The sequence below is a fragment of the Hylaeus anthracinus genome, unplaced genomic scaffold (genome assembly GCF_026225885.1).
Source record: "Hylaeus anthracinus isolate JK02 unplaced genomic scaffold, UHH_iyHylAnth1.0_haploid 12002, whole genome shotgun sequence".
In the NCBI taxonomy this organism is placed as follows: Eukaryota; Metazoa; Arthropoda; class Insecta; order Hymenoptera; family Colletidae; genus Hylaeus; species Hylaeus anthracinus.
In genome coordinates this window covers 1,404,722-1,431,428 of record NW_026534349.1, presented here as the reverse complement: position 1 = coordinate 1,431,428, position 26,707 = coordinate 1,404,722, and the positions used below count along the sequence as shown (strand labels likewise).

General features: G+C 35.0%; 3 protein-coding genes across 4 annotated transcripts; 1 reads left to right on the top strand and 2 right to left on the bottom strand.

Annotated features, from left to right (window-relative positions):
* Positions 1 to 1,163: 1,163 nt before the first annotated feature.
* Positions 1,164 to 5,861, bottom strand: LOC128892212 (ATP-binding cassette sub-family B member 6). 2 transcript variants are annotated; one of them, XM_054152458.1, is made up of 12 exons: positions 5,727 to 5,861; positions 5,467 to 5,593; positions 4,469 to 4,970; positions 4,195 to 4,394; positions 3,890 to 4,064; positions 3,372 to 3,583; positions 3,152 to 3,298; positions 2,843 to 3,066; positions 2,485 to 2,765; positions 2,299 to 2,399; positions 1,720 to 2,221; positions 1,164 to 1,634 (listed from the first exon to the last, which is right to left on the bottom strand). In XM_054152458.1, exons 3-12 carry the CDS (start codon positions 4,775 to 4,777, stop codon positions 1,242 to 1,244), a joined length of 2,544 nt encoding a protein of 847 aa, XP_054008433.1. In that variant the 5' UTR covers positions 4,778 to 4,970; positions 5,467 to 5,593; positions 5,727 to 5,861; the 3' UTR covers positions 1,164 to 1,241. The 2 variants fall into 2 exon arrangements, with proteins under 2 accessions (XP_054008433.1, XP_054008432.1); XM_054152457.1 differs by having other exon boundaries at positions 5,467 to 5,739.
* A 267-nt stretch (positions 5,862 to 6,128) lies between these two features.
* On the top strand, positions 6,129 to 8,353 carry LOC128892213 (testis-expressed protein 10 homolog). The gene is made up of 5 exons (XM_054152459.1): positions 6,129 to 6,341; positions 6,426 to 7,605; positions 7,684 to 7,921; positions 7,992 to 8,146; positions 8,213 to 8,353. The coding sequence occupies exons 1-5, from the start codon at positions 6,141 to 6,143 to the stop codon at positions 8,314 to 8,316; spliced, it is 1,878 nt and encodes a 625-aa protein (XP_054008434.1). The 5' UTR covers positions 6,129 to 6,140; the 3' UTR covers positions 8,317 to 8,353.
* On the bottom strand, positions 8,337 to 25,516 carry LOC128892208 (polyamine-transporting ATPase 13A3-like). The gene is made up of 18 exons (XM_054152452.1): positions 24,681 to 25,516; positions 17,679 to 17,794; positions 16,100 to 16,167; positions 15,851 to 16,018; positions 15,181 to 15,251; positions 14,838 to 15,101; positions 14,457 to 14,661; positions 13,738 to 13,936; positions 13,554 to 13,665; positions 13,050 to 13,239; positions 12,601 to 12,801; positions 12,301 to 12,486; positions 11,687 to 12,061; positions 10,858 to 10,999; positions 10,611 to 10,759; positions 10,174 to 10,402; positions 10,011 to 10,092; positions 8,337 to 9,788 (listed from the first exon to the last, which is right to left on the bottom strand). The coding sequence occupies exons 2-18, from the start codon at positions 17,692 to 17,694 to the stop codon at positions 8,750 to 8,752; spliced, it is 3,696 nt and encodes a 1,231-aa protein (XP_054008427.1). The 5' UTR covers positions 17,695 to 17,794; positions 24,681 to 25,516; the 3' UTR covers positions 8,337 to 8,749.
* Positions 25,517 to 26,707: the final 1,191 nt, after the last annotated feature.

The following is a 26,707-nucleotide window of genomic DNA, read 5'->3' as shown; positions in this document are numbered from 1 at the left end:
TTAGTATATATTAATAACCATATATTTCGATATAAAATAAACTCGTACAATATTTGTACACATGACGTATTTTTTACTTAAGATTATAATTTATTATATAAAATAAATACATCCTAATTCTCATTGTTTGTTTCTTTCAAATAACATAGTACACGTTAGATATTTGATTATCAGCTGTTTGCAAATAATATTAGTCAATATTAGTTGTCACGTCATTCAAACTGGTTAAATCGTACATTTTTGGAAAATTTATAAGTGATGAAGAATATTTTTCAATAGACTGCTTTATATTATTTTTTCAGAGATATTTTACAAGTTACATAATAACGCTGTAAGACTCAAAGTACGAAAATGTTTACGAAAATAAATTTGAAATGAACAAATTGTATTCATAATTTTTCGATATGGCTAAAGAAGATGCTATTAAAGTAATATACACCAGAATTTTCTTTTTTTTATAGATATATTTTAATAACTAAGAACATATGATATACATTTATCAAAACTTTCAAGAGTATAATCATTATTATTTTATTTATGATTTTGATAGACAGTGTACACCCTTCTATGGATATTTATTGCAAGTTATTATTTTTGGGGTGCACAAGAAGTAACAGTAACAAATCCTATCGATGAATCAGGTTGGGTACCAGATGGGGCATTGGCAAATAAAATTCAATCTGCAGAACCAAGACTACAAGACCAGGTGGAGGAATGAACTGTTGAATTCTGTTGACACCTCTTAATTATTGTATTCTGATACAATAAATGAGTCTTTACCATTCTAACTAAATGTACATGTACAACTAAAAATGTGTGTATGATACAAATTCTGATTTGGAATCATGCATGTGATGAAAAAACATAGTTTCTCTGAAGATTGTTGTATGTACTATTTACTTTATTTATTCTTTTAAAAAGTGAAACTTTGATATATGAAATATTTCTCTTCTTAAAAACGTTAATGTAAAACATGTACTATATCATCTTATACATAATAACTGTTTCATATTTCTTTGTGATTGTTAATGAGATTTAAAATTTTTCATTAAATAAAATATAGAATTAACACGAATGTCTAATTGAGAAATATATCTTGTATAATGAAATAGAATCGTATTCTAAAAATTTAATTTTTAGTACTTTTGAATAAGTTACTCATGTGTAGGAACAGGTATATACTTTTTTTTATTATGACTATTACACTCAACAAATGAGGTTATCTTTTCTCCTAAAAGCATTTACGATGATGTTACATCAGTTTCCTGATGGATGTCACCATTTGGTAATTTGTTACTCTCTTGATCATTCTGTAGTTGGGCTTGCCACATGGAATGATAAATTCCGCTATAAGAGATTAGTTCTTCATGTTTGCCTCTTTCTACAATTTCCCCGTCTTTTAAAACGAGAATTTCATCGGCGTGTATGATCGTGGATAATCTATGTGCTATGATAATAGTTGTTCGATTAGCACAAACTCTTCCTAACGCTGCTTGAATGTTACGCTCTGTTTGAGTATCAAGTGCACTTGTTGCTTCGTCCAAGAGCACAATTGCTGGTTCCTTCAATATTGTACGCGCGATAGCAACTCGTTGTTTTTCTCCTCCACTTAATCGAAGTCCTCTCTCGCCAACCTATACAGTTATAATTGAGTATTGCTAGTTTTCATTTTCATTTTGATTAAATAAAATATAGTTTGACTCATCAATTAATACATACTTGTGTTTCATAACCATTTGGAAATGAAAGAATTCGGTCATGAATGTCTGCATTTCTAGCTGCTGCTATTACGTCTGCATCTACAGCTTCGATACGACCATATTGAATATTATATTTTATGGTGTTATTAAACAGTACAGTGTCTTGAGGTACAACACCTATTGCCCGTCTTAAAGAATCTTGTTTAACTGTTTTAACATTCTGTCCATCGATCAATATCGCTCCTTCTTCTACATCATAAAATCTAAATAACAGTCGCACGATAGTTGATTTTCCAGCTCCCGAAGGTCCAACCAAAGCAATAGTTTTTCCCGCTGGAACGACAAAGCTAATATTTTTTAGTATGACATTCTCGGGAACGTAACTAAACGATACATTCGAGAATTCAACTTGACCACGTTTTACTATTAATGGTCCAGCACCTGGAGCATCAATTACTTCTTGTTCTTCTCTGAGAAGATCAAACATGTTTTCCATATCAACGAAATTCTTTTGTATAGCACTATAAATGTAAAAAGTATTTTTAAACTAATAGAATGGTTCTTAGTTTAGCAAAAAATGACTAGCATAATTAATTACCGGTAATATGATCCAAACCAATTTAATGGTACATAAAGTTGAATGATGTAACTTGCAAACAAAACATAATCACCAATTGTTAAACCTTGATGAGTCACAACCTGCAACCAATAAATTTATGATATATGTTCCTATAAACGTTTTCAAGAAACGTTTGAAAAAAATAAAAATATTTTATACACTAACCATGTGCAAACAAAGTAAAGATCCAGCTAACAAACCAGCGCAAACGATTATATTTTGCAAGGTATTTAAAATATTCAATGTAATCATTGATTTCCATTCTTCTATTTGGAAGTCTATTATTGATTTTCTATAGCTATCTACTTCGTATGACTCTGCTCCGTAATATTTGACCGTTTCAAAATTAAGTAAACTGTCAACACTTCGTGCTCTTTGGGCATTATCTGCTAAGTTCATACGCCTTTGGAACTTGGTACGCCATTCGGTAACAAGAATTGTAGCAGCTAACATAAATAACGAAAACGTCGTAATATTTGTTATGTCAAATTGTAGAAAAATGATGAAAAAGGAATATAATCACCTATATAAAGAGTCATAGTTGTGAATACAATTAATCCAAACCACTTATTAAAAGCACTAACAAAGAATACAACAGCCACGATAATGTCAACAATTGTTGGCACAATAGAAAAGAGAATGTAATTAAGTAGATTGTTTATAGAATCTGTGCCACGATCCATGACTCTTAAAACTTCGCCAGTTTTCCGTCCAAGATGCCAGCGTAAACTTAGACTATGTAAATGCCTGAAGAAATTCATATTATAGAAGTAAGATATAATTATAAATTAAACCAAGCAAACTTAAAAGAATGAAAATATCAAATATTCACCTGAACAATTCAACTTCAATTTCCCGAGTTGTATATTGTTGTATACGAATCCATAAAAACGATCTTAGATTGTTCAGTAGTCCCATACCACCTGTACCTCCACCTTGTAAGAATTTGAATGCTACATATATTAATATGAGGTCCCACCTACCACAAGGATTAAACATTTCATGAAAACACCCGTGTATTTTTAAAATTTTAACTTGAAAATTTTCTATACCTAAATGTTGTAGGAGTTTCGGCAACACTGTCGACAATCTTTTTATTATAAATTGGAACATACAAGTTTATGAAACGTCCCGCTATGAGTAACGTAAAGCAAAATATAACTCTCAGTTGAAGCGTAAAACTTTTTTCAGGCCACAAAAATGGTGCCAAAGTTTTTATCTTATACCAGGAATTTGCCCATGCCGAACTGTTATTCTCAGGTCTCTGAAAATAATTGTATTATAAATAGTTATATATCGTGTCCAAACAGATCCAACAAATGATAAACATACACTTTTAATTGTATTAAATTATCTACATATTGACTTTTACTGTGTGCGCGTACACAGATAATTAGTATTTCTTTTATATATCCTGGTTTGTTATTTATATTTTAGTCGCATAATATTATTATAGGACTCTCTGTAACACAATAATGGTTACAAGATTTCTATCAGGTAAAAACTATTATAGGTAGTAGTAGGTAGTAGGTCTAATAGGTAGTAGTCAAAATTATATTCATTGACTTACACCTTGGTAATATCTTGACCGTGTAGCTGAACCATCATTGAGTCTATGATATTCAGAATTTAAAAGTATTCCTTGTATCCCAAATATTCCTGGTGCTTTGAGCCCTAAGGCAAAGATGAGAAGATTGCTGACGTAACGCAAAACGAACAGTGCCATCTCGATTTGGTCTGTTAATCTGTAAATAGAACACATATACAGAGAGAAAATCCCACTAGGTACAGTGAGCAAAGTATACCATTCCCATTAACAATATGAACTTAAGAAAGTGCTTATATAATAATATAATAAGTTTATTTTAAACTTACGTATTTAAATGAAACCACCATTCAAGTTTTCCAATGTTAACAAAGACAAAATTTTCAGCAGCAAACGCCAAGGTCCAAAAGCCCAACAATACAAGACCATGACCACGTGGTGGTACACTTGGTAACAATTTGTGTCTTTCTACCCTTAATATGTACACAGAAAATGGATAAACAATCACAGTTAATATTGTTGTGACAATCTGAAAGTATTAAGGTAATTTAAAGTTTATCAGTTAAGCAATATTGTTATGTATTGTTAAAGTGAAATTGTTACCATGTAACCATAGATTTTCTTGTCATTCAAAACTGTTGCTTGTAGAATTATTCTTACTATACTGAGTATTGGAACAAAGTATAGCAGTATTTTTTGTAAAACATATAATTTACTTTTAGGTACTAAAGTTGCAGCAAGTTCTGTGCCATGCTTTCGATATATCCAAAGTTGCATTGTACCAAAAATGAATAGGTACAATGAAATCACAGCACTACTAATAGTATCCATGAAACATTTTGACATTCCATGTTCCATCCAAATCTCATTAAACGTTATATTTGGAGGACAATAGGTCATTGTTGTATTCATTTTGAATCCTTCAAAGTTTAATTCTTAATAAATCATTAAAATGAAATTCCTAAGTAATATCTCTTTTATTGTTGTTTTAATATGAGATTACTTCTGATATTTTTTGTTTTGTTATATGTCTTATTTGTAATGATTCTCTTTATCTGGTCACTTACTGTACGAAATCTGATATTTCAATTTATAAATGGGATATCTGAAAAATCATACAACACATATTAATAATTTATCAAAATAAATCAATGTTTTACTGATCTTTAAATGAGAACATCAGAACCATGTGTGATGAGCTTATCTTTAGATAAACATATATCTTATCACAAATAATGTGCTTATATAATATATAATATATATATAATTTTCATTTATATCATATTTATATCATACAAAATATGACAATTTTACATATGAAAACAGCTTTTAATTTTGAAATTTTTATATTTTTGTGTATACATATGTATATATATATTTTTTCTATCTTTAGAAAAAGAATGATAAAAATTAAAACACATTCTAATAAAATGCCCTATGAAAAATTATAAATACAATTCTTGTGAAATAACTTGTTTGTGTAATAGAAACTAATGCGCAATATAAAATGTCAAAGAGAAATTCAAATAGAACAAATAACAGTTCAAAATTTCACTAAGAGAAAGCTGATGCTTTCATTATAATTTATTTGTAATACTAACCACTTAAAAGAACTGGATCCTTTATCTTTTTTTTTGGATATCTGCATCGTCACGTTGTACGCGTATAATTTGATTAGCGATTTGTAATACTGAACAGGCACAAATATTTTTAAAATAGTCGCCTAACCTAGTGTTATCGTATGATTAGAGAAAAATATTATAAACGGTACTTTGATGTTAATGCAATTAACACCAAGAAAACACTTTCTTGCGCGTTTACATAGTTATCACTTTTAAATATACGAAATTTACATTATTACCTACGTCAGACTTTGTCAAACGTACTATTTGACAGATCACTTGGGATTACTTGTGTACAGATCAGTGAATATACATGCACAAACATGTACATGACACTGTGACCAACTGTGACTGCCTCGTGGGTAACATACACATAACCTATAACCTACATGCTTACAAATTATACGATTTTGAAAATATTGTTCGTACGTACTCTTTTTCTACTATTATAACATAAATGACATGTGTTTTAAGTAAATTATTACATATCGAATAGTGATCTATTTATGTGCAAGTGTATTTTTGAATAATACAATTTATACTATTGAAAAAATTGGTTTTAATTGTACGTTATATTAGTCTAACTTGGTCTAACCTAAAGACGAGGAGAAAATAATGCATATACACTAATTCGATTTACACAATAATTAATTATGGGTAAGAATAATAGGCACATGAAACATTTAAAGTCTGAAAAGGCAAAAGTGAAATTGAAAGCGAAGAAAGCAAAGCCATTACCAAAGGGATTAAATGTCACTGATCCGACGTTCAAAGTTAAAAAGATCGTAATACGTGAACAATTGAAACATCATGATGACACGGAAATTCTTAGTAAAAGAAAACTTAATGTTAAAGTAATGATACTAGTTATTAATTAATATTACTTATTTTTGAAATTGTTATGTGATTCTTTTAACATGTGTGTATGTAATTTTTAGGATTTACTATCACGTCTTCAACATTATAATTCAACAGTTCGACAAGATGCTGTGAGAGAACTAAAAGAAATTTTGTCACAGCATTCTTTGGACTTATTGAGTTCACAGTTTGGATCTCTGTTGCAAGGCATTTGTGCATTATCTCTTGATAAAGAGAGAAACATAAGACATGACTCCTTCAAAGTTTTGAGTTTAATACTTGGTCCAGTATCTAATGATCAACTGAATCCATATTGTGATGTTTTGATTTCATATTTAAGATGTGCTATGACACATATAGACCCTCGCATTAAAGAAGATGCTTTACTCTTTTTGGATGTACTTGTACAAAATTGTGGTAATGTCTTGGCTAGAAACAGCAATAAAGTGCTGCCAAATTTTTTAAACATGATCTCTAGATTGCACACTGAAATGAAACCTGGAAGACAATTAATAACAACTTTAAATTCCAAAAATACTACTGTTAAATGGAGGATAAAAGTATTGGAAAGGCTTGCCACTATGTTCAGGTCTATCGTTAGCTTTTATAAATCACAGCAAACTATTGGCTTAAATGTGACTGGACAAGTTGTACATATAGACAAAAATACTAGATATGTTCCTATTTACTTAAATACAAATTTTCAAAACTTTGAAATTGATTTTGAACAAAATGATATTCTAAAAGAAAATGCTGTTGAACAAAGTCTAGATGCAGAAGAGCTTATGAAATATGTTGAATCATTAATGCCTCTCATATTTGATAGTTGGATGGAAGTTTGCCCAGATGACAAAAATGTAGATAATTCTGCACTTCTGATTTCTGCTGAAGCATTAGAATTATTGAAAAGTGCTGTAGAAATTATACAGTTAATAATTGAATGTATAGATATATTGCACACTGAATGCGATATAAACTTGAAATATTGGTTTAAAAACAATTTTCAGAACATTTTCATACAAAATTTACTTACAAAATTTCCTTACACTAAGTTAGGTGCTACACTGAGCTTGCTCTCCTCAGCACGAAACAGAAAACGTCAAGAAGACTTTTCTGTGGATGAGACATATGATGCCTGCTTAGAACAAAATCTAGGACTTTGTCAGATTTATATATGGTTTACATCAATACATAGTGATGATAAGGTTGCATCTAAAATAAATCAAGATTATTGTACATCCGTAATTAAGTATTTAAATGGTATTACAAAGTTTATTTTGTTTTCTATTAATAATGAGTCTTTGTTTATATTTAGCTTACCCGTTTTGTCTTTTATAGAAAAAATTGAAAATTGGTCAAATATAAATAATGTTGCCTTATCACAGCTGATCAAGCTTTTGAGAACATTATTCTTGAAAGCAAGTAAAGTTTGGTATAGAAATCATCTTGATCTCAATGAAACTTTACAAGCTGTTGTAGATGCATGTTGTAATCAATCAAAGAAAGAAATGCAATTACAATTATTTTCTCTCATTAGTGATATTATGTTAGATCATACTTTACATGAATTACACAGGTAATTGCATTCACTACTTTTTTTCTTTTTTAAATTGTACCTACTGCAAATACTTTATGGTACATTGCAGGGAAGATGCATTTAAGGAGTTCATATCAACTGTACCCAATCTTCTTTTAAAGCCAAAAATACATGACAATACAATAAAAATAATAAACAAAGTCGTGCTGCGGTACAGAAATTGGATTCAGAAACAACTTGTAGCAAATTACAATGACATCATAGGTAAACATTTGAAAATATTATTTTTATTACTCTATATTAACAATGTATCTATTATTTGTATTACAGAAAATGCTAAAAAAATCGAAATTCTCGGATCAGAAGATGAGAAAAAATCCCGCCTTATGATATGTAATTTGTTTTATTTCTTAGATGCACAAATTTTTTATTAAGTCGGATGTATTTTTTATAATAAATATAAGTGTTACATAAATGTTTCTTTTATGATATATCTGAAAGAAACACTATTTCACTTTATTAATAAATTAATGATTCTTGCAATAGGAAAATTTGAAAGAACTATACATATAGTAGAGTGCAATCGTCAAAATCGTTAGATAAATACACTTCGACGGTTATTAAAAATATATGACATTTTATCATATATAGTACATACAATAATCACAAATTTTATTTCATATTTGTTTTGTACCATTTTGTAGTAAAATTCTTAATTGTTTCGGAAGTATTCCATAATACTTATCTACAAATACTGGTATGATAATTGATTCCCTCTTCATCCACTATATTTGTTCTTATCAATTAAAGTTAAAATCTTTAACTTTTGATAAACATTTTCCAAGTACTATATTTTCAAAGTACATCTTAAAATCTAGTTATCATGTTCGTGTTTCGTACCGATTCGTCATCGACAAATGTTTGATTATCATACGCATATAACCTATTATTGTCCTTCTGTTTTTTATCATTTACATTTTTTCCAACTTCATTTACATACGACTGTTCATCCGAATACGTTACGTTAATTATATTTTCTACGCTCGGCGTTAACGGTAAAATGGGCAATTCTCTATTAAGTTTCGGCCAACTCGAGTCATTCTTTAATTCATGCTGTACTCTTAAATACTCCTTCTTAGACTTCTCCGGTCTATAAAACTTTGATTTTAGTATCTTCTCTATCATATACTCTATCACGAACGTTTCAACGATGATACAAACTACGAAATTTGCTAGAGCAAGCGCCAAAATGATGATCTTCCAATCATACGTTGGAGGCACAAGTAGCTCAAGTAAATTTATTATCCACTCTGCAGGATAGACTGTGATGTATGTACAAACGACAGTTAGTAAAACTATGGAAACTATGAATGCGATGTTTGTGTATATAGCTTCTCGATACGGTTTTCCTCGTGAAAATATTATTGCCATGGTTATGTACTGGAACATGGATACGCAATACACCGAATAATTTTCGTAACACGCGTATCTATCATCCTCCGTATTTACGTATGGTACAAACCAAGGGAAAGTACGCACCGCGTGATAAGCGACAGCTTGAAAAATAGTCATAATTAACATATGTACAGTCAGAGAGAAGATTGTCGTGAAACTTAAAAGACTAGTCATCGGGGGCTTTTTCACTAGTTTCTCTTCGTATGCTCGAGTTTTCCCAAAGAATGAGGCGAAGTTGACGATGAGGAATATATCGATGAAGAGAAACTCTAGATCCGACAGGTTTGAATCGATCGAGTAGAGAATAATGACGGACAAAAACTCTGTAAGGGAGTAAGTAACCATGAACTTAAATATTCCGAACGATGTCACCAACGCAGCACGACCCTCCCTTATCACCTTCGGAACACAAGTGATGTCAGGCACCTTAGACGTGAAAGGACTTGCTACGCTAAAAAAAGAAGACATCGAACATTAATATTGGAACATACGATGATTTAAAAATCTAAATCAGGGTTGATCGGAATAATAAAGCTTAATAATCTTTTAGCTGTGGTGTAAATGGATCTTTTTCTTTCCTGCAATAATCGAGGTTTTATTCCGTTAAGATTCTATAATACTAAAAATCTTTTAAATATTGATGCTGCTGCATAAAGTAAGTATGATATGTTACCTAGATTCCGCTTCAGACAAGGATACACCCACGTGCGCTGCTCTTAGAGCCCCGCAATCATTAGCACCATCTCCGCACATGGCTGTAATATTTACGAAACCTCTTTGAAATTACGACTACACGGTACAGTTAAGTATGACAAATATTAGGAATTGATGCATACCGACATAATAACCGAGTTGCATCAGCTCCAATACTAATTGCTGCTTTTGGTCGCTGGTCATTCTAGCAAATATTGCACCACGTACGCATATCTTCGGTACGATGTCAGGATAATGCTCGCGGAGCAACTGCCACGACTGACCCGTTAGCGCGAACCGATAATTTCTATTACCTATATTTTGTTCTATATTCTGCAACTCTGTTACCCTAAGCATTTTATCCTGAAGACTCTTGAAAAGGAAAGCAGGAAAACGATCATTATATTTCGTTTCTCTCGAGTGTTGAGCCTCGCAAAACCGGGGAAGGGGGGGGGGGCAGGGGAGCAAAACATAAATATCGTTCGATAGAAATTTGAAAAAAGTTGAATGTTAGCCTCTTTGATAGGATATGTAAAAAAACACTTGGTATTGCGAGGGTTCAATGATTAAGTAAAATTACCAATTTCGAAGATATTTCTTGAGCATTGAAATAAATCTCCGGCTGCACTTGGTTCTCTTTCATAACCACTGTAACATCTATCACAGACTCTTGCGGTGACAAAATGCCACACTCTTTTGCAACGCTTACAGCGGTTTGAATGTTGTCCCCTGAAATAACTTGTTTTAACGCTAGGCATATAACATGTTCATAAATCATTTCGCTTTCTACCAGCGATGAAGTGCTAAACCAACGAAATCTCAATTACCCGTGATCATCAAAACATGTATGTTGGCAGTTCTGAGTTCCTTGATCACCGGTACAGTCGGTGATTTTAATCTGTTCTCCATGATAACCAAACCTAAGAACTCAAGGTTCTGTTCGACTGCGTCACGGGGTAGCTTCGTTATCTGCGAATGAAAATGCAAACTATGAAAAATAGAACGATTTACGACGACAGGAACGTTAATTAAGCATATGTAAATAGCGATTAGCACGGGTACGTTTCTTGAAAATGTCGGATTATTCCAAAGCGATTAGTCAAGCTTATCGAACATGTTTGATAAAAATGCCTTAATTTATAATGTATTCGCTGCCTCTTTATACTATAGAATTCTATAGTATAATTTAGAAGTTTATATTGTTACAAATTAAATTCATTGACCAACTTTTTGTCACTGCATAGTAGGATACATGTTGATTTCTAACACGTAAGAATTATCTCAGGCTCTAATTGAGGACAAACAACATTGAAAAAAGTTTATACATATAAGAGAGTAATCTATTTGACCTTGTTTTTGAGTTATATTTCTTGTACTCTGATATGCATATATGGCGATACACACATGGAAAATTATTTTAAACATGCGTAGATGTAACGGACTTATGAAAAATAAAATATTAATATTTTAATTAATATATTATGCATACGTTACGTATACGTCCTATACATTATCGTATTTATAAAAATTCATAAAATTCGCACTCTATTAATAACAAATTGGTCTGCTATAATAGATTGAAGTAGGTCACATATGTATTTAAATGAACATTTTAGATTACGAAGAACTTGTAAAGAAAATTATAGTTTCGATTACCTTATCACTATTTTCGGTCAATACTGTTCGGCCCATAGCTATAACGCGGTAGCCCTGTTCTGTGTAACGTTTTAAACAAAACATGATGTCTCTCGGAATAGTTTCTGGTTTACTCAGGCTAAGTATCATCTCAGGTGAGCCTTTCGTGTAGGCTTTGAAAGTTTCCGATCCCGATATTCGTACTATCACAGACATTCGTTGTAGAGAGCTTGAAAATTGATACTGTTGTATTATCCCGATTTCCGATATCTCGTTCATATTTTCCATGAAACTGGTGCCCCTAGGCGGTTTTACGATCGTTGGCGCTACGAGATCGTACTTGTTCGACTGCCCGATATCTGATTCTTCCAATATCCATCCGGTACTTTCAAACATCTGCAAATACGTAGACGAGAATGACCGTGAACAGAAATTATTTGATATGGCACATCGACAGCCAAATTGTTTTTAAAGAAATTTTCTTGTTGGGTTTTCCCAGATTTTCGTCTCAACACTTGATTTATTGAAGGACAACTGTCGTGGTTCTCAATGTAAACAAAAACATAGATGTCGTAAATGAACTGTGTGGTAGTCGATGCAATAAACGAAGTAGAGTCTAAAGTTTTGACAATTACTTTAACATCCAGAGGATCTCCGCACAATTCATTGTCGATTAGAGTCAAACTATGACAAACCACCATTCCCTCGAAAAGAGGATGGTTGTGCAATTTAGGAACGCTTCTTTCCGATTCACCGATAACACCATTCGTGCAAGGTACGATGCCCCACATGTCCAAACCATCTTCCGTCAAAGTCCCTGTCTGTAAAAGTGAATACAATCCTCAACTCTGAGATAAATTAATTTCAAGAACACAGTGGAAGCATGTACAGTTTCCTCTTAATGATACATTGTAGTATGCACGAGTGATTCTCACCTTATCAAAACACACGCAATTTATACTACCGGATACATTAATGACTCTATTGTTAATGCAATATATTTGTGCTCTTTTCAATCTCGATTGAGCGTACAGTTTTCCCACTGTCATTGCGGCAGGCAATGCTGGAGGAATCACTATCGTGATTATATCTAACGCTTTTATAGCTATATCGCCGGCTGTAATCCCTCTGGAAGCCTACAATGATGTTCAAACAATATTAAATTTTGGAATGCGATTAAGAGGACTATGCACTCAAATTGTTCCAAAATTAAGTCCCCCCCTAGAACTTAATTCCAAGGAAATGAATGTCAGTACAGACTTTTCTTTGTTCGTATTGTTTATATGGATTTTTATTGGGTTTGAATATTGTAGTTTGAAGCAATTCAAGTATCTAATCCTTTAAGTCAAAAATAAATTATGGACGAATTGGCATCGAAACACACCTTAGTCACGATAGTGTATATGAAACCAAAGGTGGCAATAAGCGCGAGAATACCAATGAATTTATAAGAATCCTGATCGAACTTAAAGTCTGCTGGTGGTGGGTACAAGATGGCTGCGACCAATCCACCTTTATTGGTGTGGAAGCCTGTTCGAATAACTCGTGCTAGAACTGGGTCATCGCCGTAACATCTAACAGAAACGTGAATTAATGATGACGATGTCTGTGACTCTAAAAAAGGTTACATATACCTGGACACTATAAAAAAATGATTTTTAATTTTCTGCTTTTTCGTAAAGTACAAGATCTCTAGTCCTACGATTCGCCGTTGAAATTTAAATAGTTTTCGATTAACTAAATGATTTGAGTCCTTAGCGTTTAACGTTGCAATCACAGTATTCTCTCTCAGGTCATATTATCTCTAAGTTGGCCGGTTTCTTTAACCATTCAGGTACATGTAACCCCATAATGCTAGCAAAAATTACACGTGGTACAGGTATCGCACCTGGTTTGAATAATGGTAGTGCCACTGTATATCGTGTGATGGGAACATTCTTTGGGATCGTACAAAACGTGACGCGATGGCAATGGGGTTTTCGTTACTGGCACAGACTCTCCTGAAATTGTAACAATAGGATTGACGATACGAAGAACGGGAAAGCATTCGATTTGGATTGTCAGTGGCTTACCAGTTAGCATGGATTCGTTTAGTATGCATTGCCCTGTCAACAGCACCGCGTCGCATATAACGGTGGCTTGATGTTTGGGCAGTTCTATGATATCGCCAGGCACCAAGTCGCTGCTAGGTATGCTTTCCGACACCGTCGAGCTCCTGTGCACGCGAACAGTTGCCGTCGACGCAACCGTGCCACAAAGATTGATTTGATTCTGTTAAAAGAAGGATTCGCATTTGACTGTAAATCAAGATTCAGAGAAATCTTGAAGACGCGAGTTGACGCCTTGAACCTGATCACTTGAATCGGTAGCCTGTAGAACTAGTAACAACGAAAATATAATTAAATAGCAACGAGTGATAAAGAATTTCATATTTTTTTATTCATTATCTATTACGTTCTACTGAGAACGAACAAGTATCTTGGAAACATATCTTACTGAAGATAATTTTACTGTTGGTAATTGCTTTTTAATGACTACTTGAAGAATTCTATGTCATTAACGATACGTTCTTTATTTTTTTGTTGTACACCAAGATCAATTATCGTCAGCGGAAAACACTTGCCTATCAGAAATACATACGCGCATACGCGTTGCGCAGAAGTAAACGTAGATAACGAAGGATCTTGTTTCAAGGATTGTGTTCCTGTTTCGATTCATAAAATATCCTCAATTACTGTCATTCAAGTGACACAGGGTTCAAAGCGTCTGACGATACAAATGATTTCTGTACCTTACGAGTTTGTATTATGGAACTTATGATCCCGAACAATGACATACATATGATCGCTACGGTATAGTACAAGTAGCCCTCCGCGAACCACACGCACAAAGTGAAGACTTGGAAAATGTAGAATGGATTCAGAACTTCCAACAGCAGCAACACGCCTATACTTTGTACTGGGACGATAATCTCGTTACTGCCATAAACTATTCGCCTGCAAACAAGAATAAATCGGTTATGAAGTGTTAGGTGGTGCCTAGCAGGAATCATATTCAGGTTCAACAAGTGAATGAGTCGACTTGGTTGGCGAACGAGATTTCAGAAACACAATATTTTCAGGGATAATTTAATACTTGATGTACCTCCTGGATAATTATAAATTCACCCTACCTAAGGCTTTGTTCTTCTTTAGAAAGTCCTTGATTGCTACTGAGATCGAGGTCCGAGCACAATGTGTACTTGTCAAGACCTACTAGTCTCGCAAACGTGTTCTGCGTGATGTCCCAGATGTAGCATTGCTTCTTGCACCAAAAAGCTTTGTACTCGAGGACCTCGCATTGCGTGCCATTCTCTAAATTGATTTTCAGCTTCTTGCACTTCTTCTCGACGATATCGTCGTCGTTTTCGTCCAGGCGTATTGGTACATCTTGCTCCCTAGTAAAAGAAGCAAATTTAGATTCCCGTTGGACCTGCTTCAAGATCAAATAGAAAAGAAACTTGAAAGCGAGCTGACCTTAGATTCCTCGCAGATACGGTTTTCACTTCCTTCACGAAGTATGACTTGTATTTTCCTTGATAATTATCCTGTTTACACATTTACGTCATCAATTAGCAATAAAACGGTTGAAATGAATTTATCCTGCGCGGAGGTATCACTTTCACGCCGATTTCTAGTTATAACATATCCATACCAAGCTATGCTAATTTTAAATATCTGATGTTACAACGCATGAGTCATGTAAAAGTCTTCGATCGCTCGAGGTAATTTATAAGTATCTTTGTATACATAGATTCTTTTTTTTTGTTTTCCACTCTTATAGACGAATTAACATCGACGCGATTCGATCTCTTCGTGTACGTGCCTACATGTAGTGTGTAGATTTTTTTTCGGGTGCATATCAGTTCGTTTTGTGACAAGTAAATACAACGAGATTGCGAAAGAAAATGTACAGAATCCACGTATGATAATGTATGTATATATGCAGAGTGGTTTTGCAACAGTTTTATCATTGGATGGACAAATTTCACGGTACAAATAGCGTACCAACCATAAAGAATAATCCACAAGAGGATTGTCTCAACCAAGCGTGTATCGAAAACGAGATAATGGGTATGAAAGTGTTCGGAATTGACGTTGAAATTTATTTCTAAGAAAATATACATAAACGCGTAACAATGCTTACAGTTACGAGCAATCTTGTCGCGCGGCTCAAGGGACATTTGTTGTGAGTCGCGTAGAGATGCAACTGAGGATACCAGTGGAAGAAGAGTCTCACCCATCCAATGGTCAGCACGTAGGAGATACAAATCAAGGCACTTTTCAAACCACTCTTCTCGAACCCATAAATACGCTGAAAGATGACAATAAGTTCGATAAACAGTGCCCGATAAACATTCCTCCATAATCTCTTTTCATCGATTAAAATACTTACCATGTCCTCATCTTGGCCGGTGTGAATTTTCTGCCACTGTATTTCCGACGTTTTGTCATTCTTTACCCCTGTTGAAAAAAAAAAAAATACAATAAATATATGAAACACTTTCGCAATGGAACATCTCACAAACAAAATCGTTAGAATCCAATTAGATTTCGAATTAAAGTACTCGATACTCTTTTGACCTTAATCGCAATTGACGCGAACAGATAAAACCGGAAATGAACAGCTCTAATCCAGCCAATTTCGCCTCTTATCAACAGCAATAATATTAAAAGCGACAACTCCGTAAAAATATCGCAGTGATTCAATCGCCGCGATACGCTTCCAATTCTGCTTTTCTCTCGTTATCGTTTTAATAAATCAAATCAGTTACAACACTCAAGTAGATATATTCGCGTTAAAAACTGATAATTCCTTTATAATCATAATCTTGTTAAACGACGATAACACATTTCCGTTATCGGGTCATCAGACGCGATTGCATCTCAACCGCTTAACGTTCGAAAACTTCGTATACCGGTATACGAAGTTAATACTAAAAACAATCTTAATCGTTTTAATCTTTTATCCGCTACTGTACAACGTATTTTTCCGCTGAGCGAAAAAAATAGACGTTTGCGGATTTTCGGGGACGGTTCGCCAAGATAGACAAATAGCAAACGTAAAAACTTAATTTCTTTTATCTCGAACAAATGCAAGTTCAAGGCGCGGATTGTTCGTGTACGTTACCAATAAAGATCTAAAACACCATCGAAAACGTTCGGATATAATAAACGCATGCTAAAGACAACCAAAAGGTATTTATACTTACGCAAATTAAAATAACAATATCGTTACATTAATTTGTAGAATATATTGAATATACATTCTGTATATTTTATTTACGCAGTAATATTTACTTCACGAAGTATCTCGAGGAGCCAATCCAGTAGTTACCCCAAAAAAGCTAAATTCATATTAATTAATATCAACGAACTCATCGCTAATAACAATAGCGAACAGTTGCCAGGATTTCTTGCTACGGAAATATCCACGTATTCTCTATGTCAAGTGTCACAGCAATCTCGGAAAAGACGCTGACCTGCATTAGACAAGGTCGCGCAAGGTCGCGCCGCCAATTACCGTAAATCTTTCGATCCAATCCGAAGGTCGCTGTTTCAATTATCAACGACACAATGTACTAATTCTATATGCGTTGGATTAATTAACGAAACGACTCTGCACGACCTTCTCTATCAGAGGTCATTGTTTGCGCGTGTTCCGAGTTGAAGAAACGCTCGAGGACCGTCGTTTTACTTCCTTCTGTTAACGTACATCCAGATTTACGGCGTTTCAGTGTCAACCTTCGACTCGTAAACTCTGAAACGATTTCCTTGGGCCTAAGAAGCGACTACAGAAGTGTTAGCCAATGCACGTCCGAGTTTACGACACTCGGTGTCAATCTTTGCGTCGTAAACTCGTCCAGAAATTATTGTCGCGAAAAAAAAACAAAAGGTCGCTCGGAAAAGTTTCACGCGAACGATCGCGACACGAGCGCGAGCGATACGACTATTCGAAAACAAACGTTACTCACCATTGGATGTTGTCATAACTTCGGGCTTTTGCTGCTGAAATACGATCGTGTTCCTGGCCCTGTACCCTCAAGAACTTGAGTCACCGTCGTTCGAGAATTTCTGCGCGAGCCAGTAGCTGAAAACACGCGTGAAAAACTTTATGGAACAAGCGTCGAAAGCCTGTTGAACGAATCCCGCCGCGAAAAACGCGTACGCCGCGGATGGACGAATTGAACATGCAAAGTTCACCTTTAAGCGCGCGTGAAACGAGGAACAGGTGATTAGGTTTCTTGATGGGCTCATTCTGTGAAAGAAGATACGGCCAGGGCAGACGTCAAATAGGTAGCTCGACAATGAACGTGATCACGGTGACCATGCACTTGAATTACACAGTCGGCACAATAAATTGTTGGCGAGTCAAGTGGCGAATTTACAGTGACGAGCCACGTGGCCTGGCCGAACCATGCGATCCTATTCAGGTTTTCGATCGGGGCGTAGGTGAATGAAAACTGGTCAACAAGACAATTGTCTTTCCGCTGTCGGCCAATAATTACGCATTGTACCGTGCAACGATACTCGGCTGCATCGTTATTTCATTCCTGCTTTTGTTACCGGTTTGGATGCCATTGTATCGGGCTGAGATCGTTTAACGGCGTTCACCGCATCGGAGTAACAACCGTGATAATTTCTACGAGGCTAAAATGTGGTTTCCAGACGATTGGATGCTACGTAATCTAACATTAGACGTGCTATTGCGAAATGGAGAGGCTGGAGACGTTTTAATAGATGTTGGGGATGAATTGGAAACGTTAGTAATTTTTATTAGAAGGTGTTATTAGTGATGCTCAGGGACAGAGAGCTTTCGCCATTCGTGTGCCTGTTCAAAGGTACATGTATTAATGAAACATAAAAGCCGATATGACCACGATCATTGGAGAGACACAGAATGAAGCGAAAGATAACACTTTCAAGTTTCCTTTCTATTAATCTCATACAATGTTATTTATTTTTGTAACCATGCATTTATGTATTCTATCAAAATCTATTTTCTTTATCGCTTCACCCTCGGAATTAATTATTTTTTTAATTCCTTAATGAAAAGCCCTTGTATACAGTTCCATGTATCATTCTCTAATTTCTTGAACGAACGTAAATATTCAAAGTGTATGCATCTGCGTGTAAGATACATGTAATATATCTAGGAAATATGCAAAATATCCAGCTGTCATCGTCATTGTCGTACTAAATTACTGAATCGCTGTATATTACATGTATTATAGTATACAATGTAGCAATTCAATTATGTATGTATAAACGCTATTGTTATTGTTTCATTTTATTATTCCGCGTATGCATTTTGTACATATTATTTTCATATTTTGTATAATTTTCGTATACACATGCACACAGCCATATTTCAAGCGCATAAACGACACGTGCTGTTCGGCATACGTGCATGGTCATCGCAGTAATTAGTTAACAATTGTTAGCAAGCAACTGATCACATAGTTAAACGTAGACAAACAATGATCGTTGTATCAACTCAAAGAACACGAGCGTGCTTTCGTCTCTAACAGATGAAGACTAAGTCGTCGCAAAGTGGGTATTTCGCGTAAAGGTAAATACATAAATCTTGTGTAAATGTACGCTTGTAGTTAGTTAAACATAGAAACCGTTTAGACTGAATGAGCTATTTGTGTGCAGACGAAAACAAAAGGACGTTACTCTTTATCTATCTATTTTATAGTTTGAGTCCGCTATGCTTTGCAGTTTACTTCTGTGATACATCGCTAATAGTTGCTGTACGCTACTAAAATTAATAATAATCTTGAATCAGTATTGGAATAGCTTGAGAACTGTATTAAAGAACTAAATACGCGGAGATTAACGACAAGAGAAGAGCTTGTGCTCCTATAAGAGAGAAGACAGGGTTATTCTACGACAGAGATATTTTTTAATCGGACCGATCAATCTCCAGTTAGCGAATACAATTTGTTACAAGCGTAATCTCGACATTCCATGTCCGATAGGTTTTCGTTTCCGAAGCGCCGAAGGACAATTCACGGAATCCAGTCGTCCTCGTGCAACATCTTTGTCTAGAATTAGATTGTACGATTAATTGACAACGTGGTGATGTACGTCCATCATTTTCTGCGAAAGCATCTCTGTATAGAAAGCATTCCGCCGTTCGATAAATAGATCAAACGCAATCGTATTTTCAACGCGCGTTCAAGGTTGATCACGCGTGACATACCGGCGAACACGCGACCTTCGATAAAATCGTTCTATCGTAGATGAAATTTTCGATACTTGAACAGATGCATCGAAGAATATTCTTGTCGATTATCGTTTCAATATTTTTGTTTATAATTCGTGAAACCTTCGTTCCCGCTTCGTTCGGTGTTCCACAGGTATATGTTCGATTCTGATATTTATTGCGGGTGTCATGCATAGTACAGACCTTGATCCATTGTTAAATACGTAAGTAGCAAGATAAGGAGGGATTTGTACAACTTTGTTTCCCGTAAATGCGTTCAAACAACATGCCAGTAATTCTTTCCTGCTCGAATCGTCGGAACTTGGTGTTAGTGCGTCAACAATGCCTGTACAATGGTAGATTAGAGAACCTAAAGGTACTGATACGGATTGAAGCGTTTTACTACGTAACAGCTGATCGTTCCACGAAAAATATTCCAACGTTATCGTTGTCTACGTTATCGTTTCCAGTTTAGCATTAATATTTCAAGGTTTCTCGAATTCTTCAAATGTTAAAAGTTAAGAAACGCAGAGAAGAATCAATTTTCTTTTTTCTTTTTAATGTGACTAATTTGTGACTAAAATAACGTCTAATAGCCAATAGTTAGAAGCCGCGACGTCAGCGTTCAGCTACGGTGCTATTGGTCTACAATACAACAATGGATAATTACTGTAATTGCTGCGTATAAAATTATCACTCTAATTTTGTGGGTTTCACTGCCAGCTGTTTTCGTGACTAGTAATTCCTGAATGGGTAATCATCGCGAGTATAATTAGAGTAATAATTTTTCACGGAACAATTACTAAAGTTGCAGGGACATTAATGTGAATCCTTGGATTTTTAACGAAAAGAAGTCTTTACGGCTAAAAATAAAATATTCATAAGTAAATAATAAAAAATGAAAGAACTGTAAGTGATAACGATAACACACAACAAAGGACCGCAACTACTATCATGTATTTTATCGCCAATGTCAATCGTTAACGTTTTCAAGAAGCTCGCGACCGTCTATTTTGTTTACGAAACTAGTACGATTAATCCTAGACGATGAAAAAAAAAAAAAAAACGAATAACGCTCTATTAACGAACTACGCCTAATAATACGCAGAACTAGACTACATATGCTTGATAATAAATGCATTAACGTCTCTTATTTAGAATGGAAAATAAACATACGCAACTAAATGAAAATAGAATGGTTCTTAAAAGTCCTATTTCCGATACACAGTTATTTATTTCTATTTTCATTGCCACTCATCTTAAAGGTTTCTGCATAATATAATCTATGACTAATACCTTCCCACGCAGTATTACATACTGATAATTTCTAATCGCTCGATCACATACATTTCTACAAAATATTTTCCTCCTTGCACATTCCTTCTTATACTGTACCGTACTGTTCTTTTATATTAACGGTGCGTTACGTTGCGCTCAAGGAGAAACAGGATGAAATGATCGAAACAGTAAAAAGATTTGAGACGACTATTTATATAATATCTAATAAAATTGTTTTATTTCGCGACGAAAGAGGGCAATAACATTATTTGACTCGAACTCTACTGAACATTAAACAAGTGTCAATTGACTAATCCTGAAACTCGTTTCTTTGAAGTGGACAAACAAAATTCCTTTCAGGTCCAAGGACCCAGGTGTACCAGGTACGGGTTAAACTGCATACAGTACGCACACCTTCTAATATTGCAATAGTTGCAGTTATTTTTTCCCGACAACTAGACCAGTCATTCGCGTCACCTATCCTCGTGCAAACAGCCAGGTAAAATCCATTAAAGCTAATCGTATCCTTCTGTTCTAAGGAGTGGCAGATGTGAATTAACAGCGAGCTAAATCTAATTACTTCAGGATAGCCCTTTCCTCGTTGAAAACACTTGCCGAAAGATAAATCCCAAAAATTTCGCGTCCCAAATCCAGAATGTTGTTAGTGTTACAACTTAACCCTGATTTCGATGAAGCTTTTCTGCCTCGAGGAAACGATTCATGATTAAAAAATGTTAAAAAAAAAAAAAAAACTGGTTCACCTTTTTCTAGTTAGAATGTAGTTAACGATCCTTCGTTACATAAGAAAACGAGCGGACGATTGATAAAGATATTGTGGCGCGACGCGAATGAAACGTAAGAATCGACGGGACAGCATCGAGGACCGATTAATAGAGCGTGGACGTTTGCGAAAGCGACGGTTAGGTCTCAAGAGGGTAAATAATTTTGCTCTTGACGCGTTTCGTTATTCGCTAAAAGTATCGGTTTTGCGCAATTTCCATTCCGTTGTGAAATGTGTGTCGCGAGACCACCTAGATTCAACCGTGTGCGTTGCGTCGTTAGACATGCAACTCGCGCTTCTATACTTTTAGGTAAAGAGTGTTGCGTAAGTCTGGTACCTGCGACTTCGAATCGCTCGTAACTCGTTATTTCGTAAAGATCGGTGATCTAAAAAAAAAAAAAAATAAAAAAAAATAAAAAAAAACAAATTGACAATCAGTAGGGGGACACAAAAGTTCCCCCCCCTCCCCCTCCCCCTCCCACAGTACTTGTTGATTTAGACTACTTTCACTGTAACTTCGCTTTTCCCTTATACGAGAGATTAGGACCATTTGGAGAAGGGACAACGTTGCACACGGTGCCATTTCAGCAAGTTTAGCGAAATAGCGCTAATTGTAAGAAACAGACTGAAGATATTTAACGTAACTAACAACTGTATTGCAAATTCATATCTTCACACATACGTTGAAACTTAATTGAAAGTATGTCTTATCATCTGAACGCTACAACACGCGTATCGTTGTTAACATTGTATACATTTTTGAGAGACACATGTAATTAATTTAGTTAATCGACGCATTTAATCAACTCATTTGATTGATACACGCAATTAATGTATCTAATTAATCTATGTAATTTATGTGCATGTATTGGCAATATTAAATCAATTTTTCCTGAAGTGCGCAAACACGGCCAGGCAAATATAATCTAAAACAAAAATGGCGATTAGTCAACAATTATCGTAGCGCATGACTTCGATTGGAGAACCATGGAGAAATGTTTACAAACTCACTTTGAAAACGAATTGTATCATTCTGTCGTATAATGCTAATTTTCTGAAATTATAATGCAAAGTAACGGTGAATGTTTACTATCAAGAACTTGTGTCGCGTATCCAGGAAATTTTGGAGTTGCAATTATTTGGCGAACATATTCCGTGCGATTTACCTAGGAATCAACAGTTTTAAGAATACGAAGGAGTTATTGCGCGTTTAACATGGCGGTGTTTTTTACTTCATTCGTAATAATTTGCGAAATGTTAAATGGATTATTAAACAATACATATTTGGATAGCATGTTATGCCTCACGAGGATATAATTATACGTTCTTTGTACTAATTACTTGTTGATACGAAAAGAATTTCAAAGGTCTCATTCAATACTGATTACTCGATATCGCGATATTTTTAATCCCTATAAAATTCGAGTTCCATTAGAATCTTTAAAGCACGCCTAATTTATATTTTATTTTCGATCGAAATCATGATTGTTTCCATGAAAGCCCCTCTAAACTAAGAAATAGAAAAGGATGCCTGTAATTTAGAAAGTTACTTAATTAAATTGACGTAAAATAAAATAAAATACAAACGGAAAAATATACGTTCGTGAAATAAGAAATGTACGAAGCACGTTATCTAAAAACACATGCATTTTTCTGCTGCTATAAAGATTTACTGCCTTAATCAAGACATGTACGAATGTACATATGTTCTGTGTTTAATGTCAGTATTAACAAACGAATGGTACCAACGAATGATTGAACAAATATTTGTACACTATAAAATTGTATTTTTAGAAATTGTATTTTGAAAACCGTGTAAAAAGGAGCACGGTGTAAATAGGGAGTTAGGTGCACTGGATAATCTCGGTGTCACTTATTGGACATGCCCTAATTACTTCGACCAGCGTATTGTAATTCATACAAATATTTTAGTTTCGTTCGATACTCGACCATAAATAACTCGACCGATGCTACATTGTTTAAAAAAAGTGTTATTATTCATAACGTTTACTTTCTAACAATAATAAATTCATATTTTCAAATTATCGGATACAATTTGATTGGCGTATTGTCTCTGCGATATATAACACTCGTGTGATATTAAAAACAAACGAATACCGCCAACCTGTCTCTAATCAAGTAACTAAACGATTAGTAAAACGACGTTAATCCTTTTCTTCTTTGAAAAGCCAACAAACTCGAAGCTATTACTTCCCAAGGACACGAGTATAGAATTTCTTTGCTATGAGACGTTGCGACAATTATTTGCTATTATAGAAATTAAACAGAATGACAGGATACGAAAATTATTTCAACCTTCGAGAAAAAGAATCGATGGAAGCGCTACCAGCGTGCAAGAAAAATATATTCCCTTGTTCAAGAAATATCAATATTTATTTGTGCGTTAAAATTCGAATAAACTTTTTGGTTAATCCGATAATAATATCAGATTATCAGATTAACCAAAAAGTTTATTCGAATTTTAACGCACAAATAAACATTGATTTTTCTTGAACAACGGAATATATTTACTCTATAACATATTCTCCATTTTCTTCCATTATCTTTCCCTATCTTTAGGTCAAATTCACGATTCCGTATTTGTACAAATCCTCAACAGGTTAGTAACCGTTTGAACTACAGAAAAACACCCGTCACCGCAAACTAAACGAACATTTTCAACTAACCAAATACGCGTACACTTACTCGACAGTTTGACAATCCTTTCCTTGGTCCGATCCCTTTGCTCTCACGGGGATGTAGTCCCAGGTGTTCGCACGAATCCGTGCATTCCCAATGAACTCGCTTTCGTGCAATTTTCGACGCTTACTCTATCTTCACCGATCGCAGCAGACACAGGGCTCGTCTCGGTACACCGTAAAACGATTCCTTCGATTTCGCGTTCGAGATTATCGCGAGAGACATAAATTGGCGGGAACGAAAACGGCTCGAAAATTACCGACTCAAGGTAACGGTTACGGATTCTACGAGCACTCGACCGTATTAAAAAGGAGAGACGTGTAAAAAGAAAAAAAAAAACGAATATTATAGAACGCTAGAGGCACAACGGAAAATAAATTGGTGTAATTGTGTTGCGGGAGGTGTCCGCAAGGTCGACGTTTAAAGGAACAAATGGAAAGTTGACCTCCGAATGGACTGATAGAGAATATTAAACGATAGTCGAATCTCTCCGTAGATATGTCGCCGAAATTCTCGTCGTTCGGTTAATCGAGTCGTCCTATCATTTCACGGATGCACGATATCACCTGTTTCGCGTCGCGCGCCGGGCCACACTGTGCCATTCTGTATCGTTCCAGGACTGTTGCACAAATTTCCCCTCTCCCTGAACCCCTCCTATCGACAATCGCTCACTTTTCCCGCGTTGCGATTTACCGATAGATCGCACATCGGTGTTTACCAACCTTTTCCGCGCCGAAACGTGACTTACGTCAGACAGGTGAACCAATTCCACGAAAGGACGCTCGACGAACGCGATTATCCGAACGGTTTCGAAAATTCGAGCACGTATTTTTCGAAGTCGTTGGTACACGTCGTACGTCACAATTGAGTCGTATCACGATTCGTACGTTCATTAAGACGTATCCGCCACTACCGCGATAAATCAGAAGTCTGTGGCTCCTTGCGCCGATTCCTTTTGCGTAAGTATTCGAAACAAAGACGCGGAATGTTGTTCGACGATAAGTTTAAGCTAGATGAAACGGAAATCAATCGTATTTTTCCTGATAAATCATCGAGATTCATATGTCGTTGTAATTAAAAGGAAGGCATGAAAAAATGTAATTAACGGGGAATTAAGCGCGGACAACTAGAAAATAATTGTCGTCAGATTGCCCCGCCGATAAGTGACGTTTCGTTGTGGATAGCTGCTACTCATTTCTAGTTTCGCAATGTTCCCGGTAAAAGATAAATTGCGGTAGTAACTGCAAATTACAGGTACCTGCATCGACAAGCACTCTGTCACGAGTTAACATCCGCCTGTTAATGAAAATTTCGCGTAACCGTTCGCGTACGACGCTATCGTTTCGCGTTTTCACAAACCATCAAACACAATTTTACGTATTACGGAATGTTTTTCTGTTTTTTTTTATCAATATTCTCGTTTATACGTGTTTATTCGTCATTGAAATTAATTTAAATAGATCACTAACAACTCGATAAAAACTATTGATCATGAGTCATAGAAAAGAATAATTTGTTAAACAAACATGAATACCTGTAACGCTTTAAGTTGCATGAAATCATCTTTTCTAGATCCATTCGATTGCACGTATAGGTTAACGCTGCTCTAATTGCGTCTTTTTGAAGAAAAAAGGCTGAAATTACTACTTCTTGGTATTTATTTAAAGGTTATTAGCAATTCACCTCGATGTGTCATTCACGTTCGCGTAAAATATTCTTTTACAAGTAATCGTTAACTCTTTACGCATTGTTTATGACTCGCAGATTAGTTTTCCGTAGACAACATGGCGGTGAAATTATAATTCCATTTTGACAGTTAGTTATCCTTCTTTATCGGTTAGCATCCGTAGCATTTCACTTATCATAGCGGCTTAAGGATGCCCGCGACCCGACGTTATTTCTCTTCCATAATTAAGACTTTTCAGATGTTTACGACGAACTAGTATCGAGAAGGGATTATCAGTATAATGCTTGGAACAATAACCATGAAGTATTTCAAATTGTTTTGTGCATTACGTGTCTCCATAACCTTC

Excerpts from the sequence above, each read along its gene's own strand:
- LOC128892213 (XM_054152459.1), top strand. The coding sequence starts at position 6,141 with ATGGGTAAGAATAATAGGCACATGAAACATTTAAAGTCTGAAAAGGCA. Across the intron at positions 7,606-7,683 it reads CGTAATTAAGTATTTAAATG|AAAAAATTGAAAATTGGTCA; the intron begins GTATTACAAAGT and ends TGTCTTTTATAG. Across the intron at positions 8,147-8,212 it reads AAATTACAATGACATCATAG|AAAATGCTAAAAAAATCGAA; the intron begins GTAAACATTTGA and ends TTTGTATTACAG.
- LOC128892212 (XM_054152458.1), bottom strand. The coding sequence starts at position 4,777 with ATGAATACAACAATGACCTATTGTCCTCCAAATATAACGTTTAATGAG. Across the intron at positions 4,065-4,194 it reads TGGTGGTTTCATTTAAATAC|ATTAACAGACCAAATCGAGA; the intron begins GTAAGTTTAAAA and ends TTCTATTTACAG. Across the intron at positions 3,067-3,151 it reads ATTGAAGTTGAATTGTTCAG|GCATTTACATAGTCTAAGTT; the intron begins GTGAATATTTGA and ends GAATTTCTTCAG.
- LOC128892208 (XM_054152452.1), bottom strand. Across the intron at positions 13,666-13,737 it reads AAACGAATCCATGCTAACTG|GAGAGTCTGTGCCAGTAACG; the intron begins GTAAGCCACTGA and ends TTACAATTTCAG. Across the intron at positions 12,487-12,600 it reads ATTGCGTGTGTTTTGATAAG|ACAGGGACTTTGACGGAAGA; the intron begins GTGAGAATCACT and ends TCACTTTTACAG.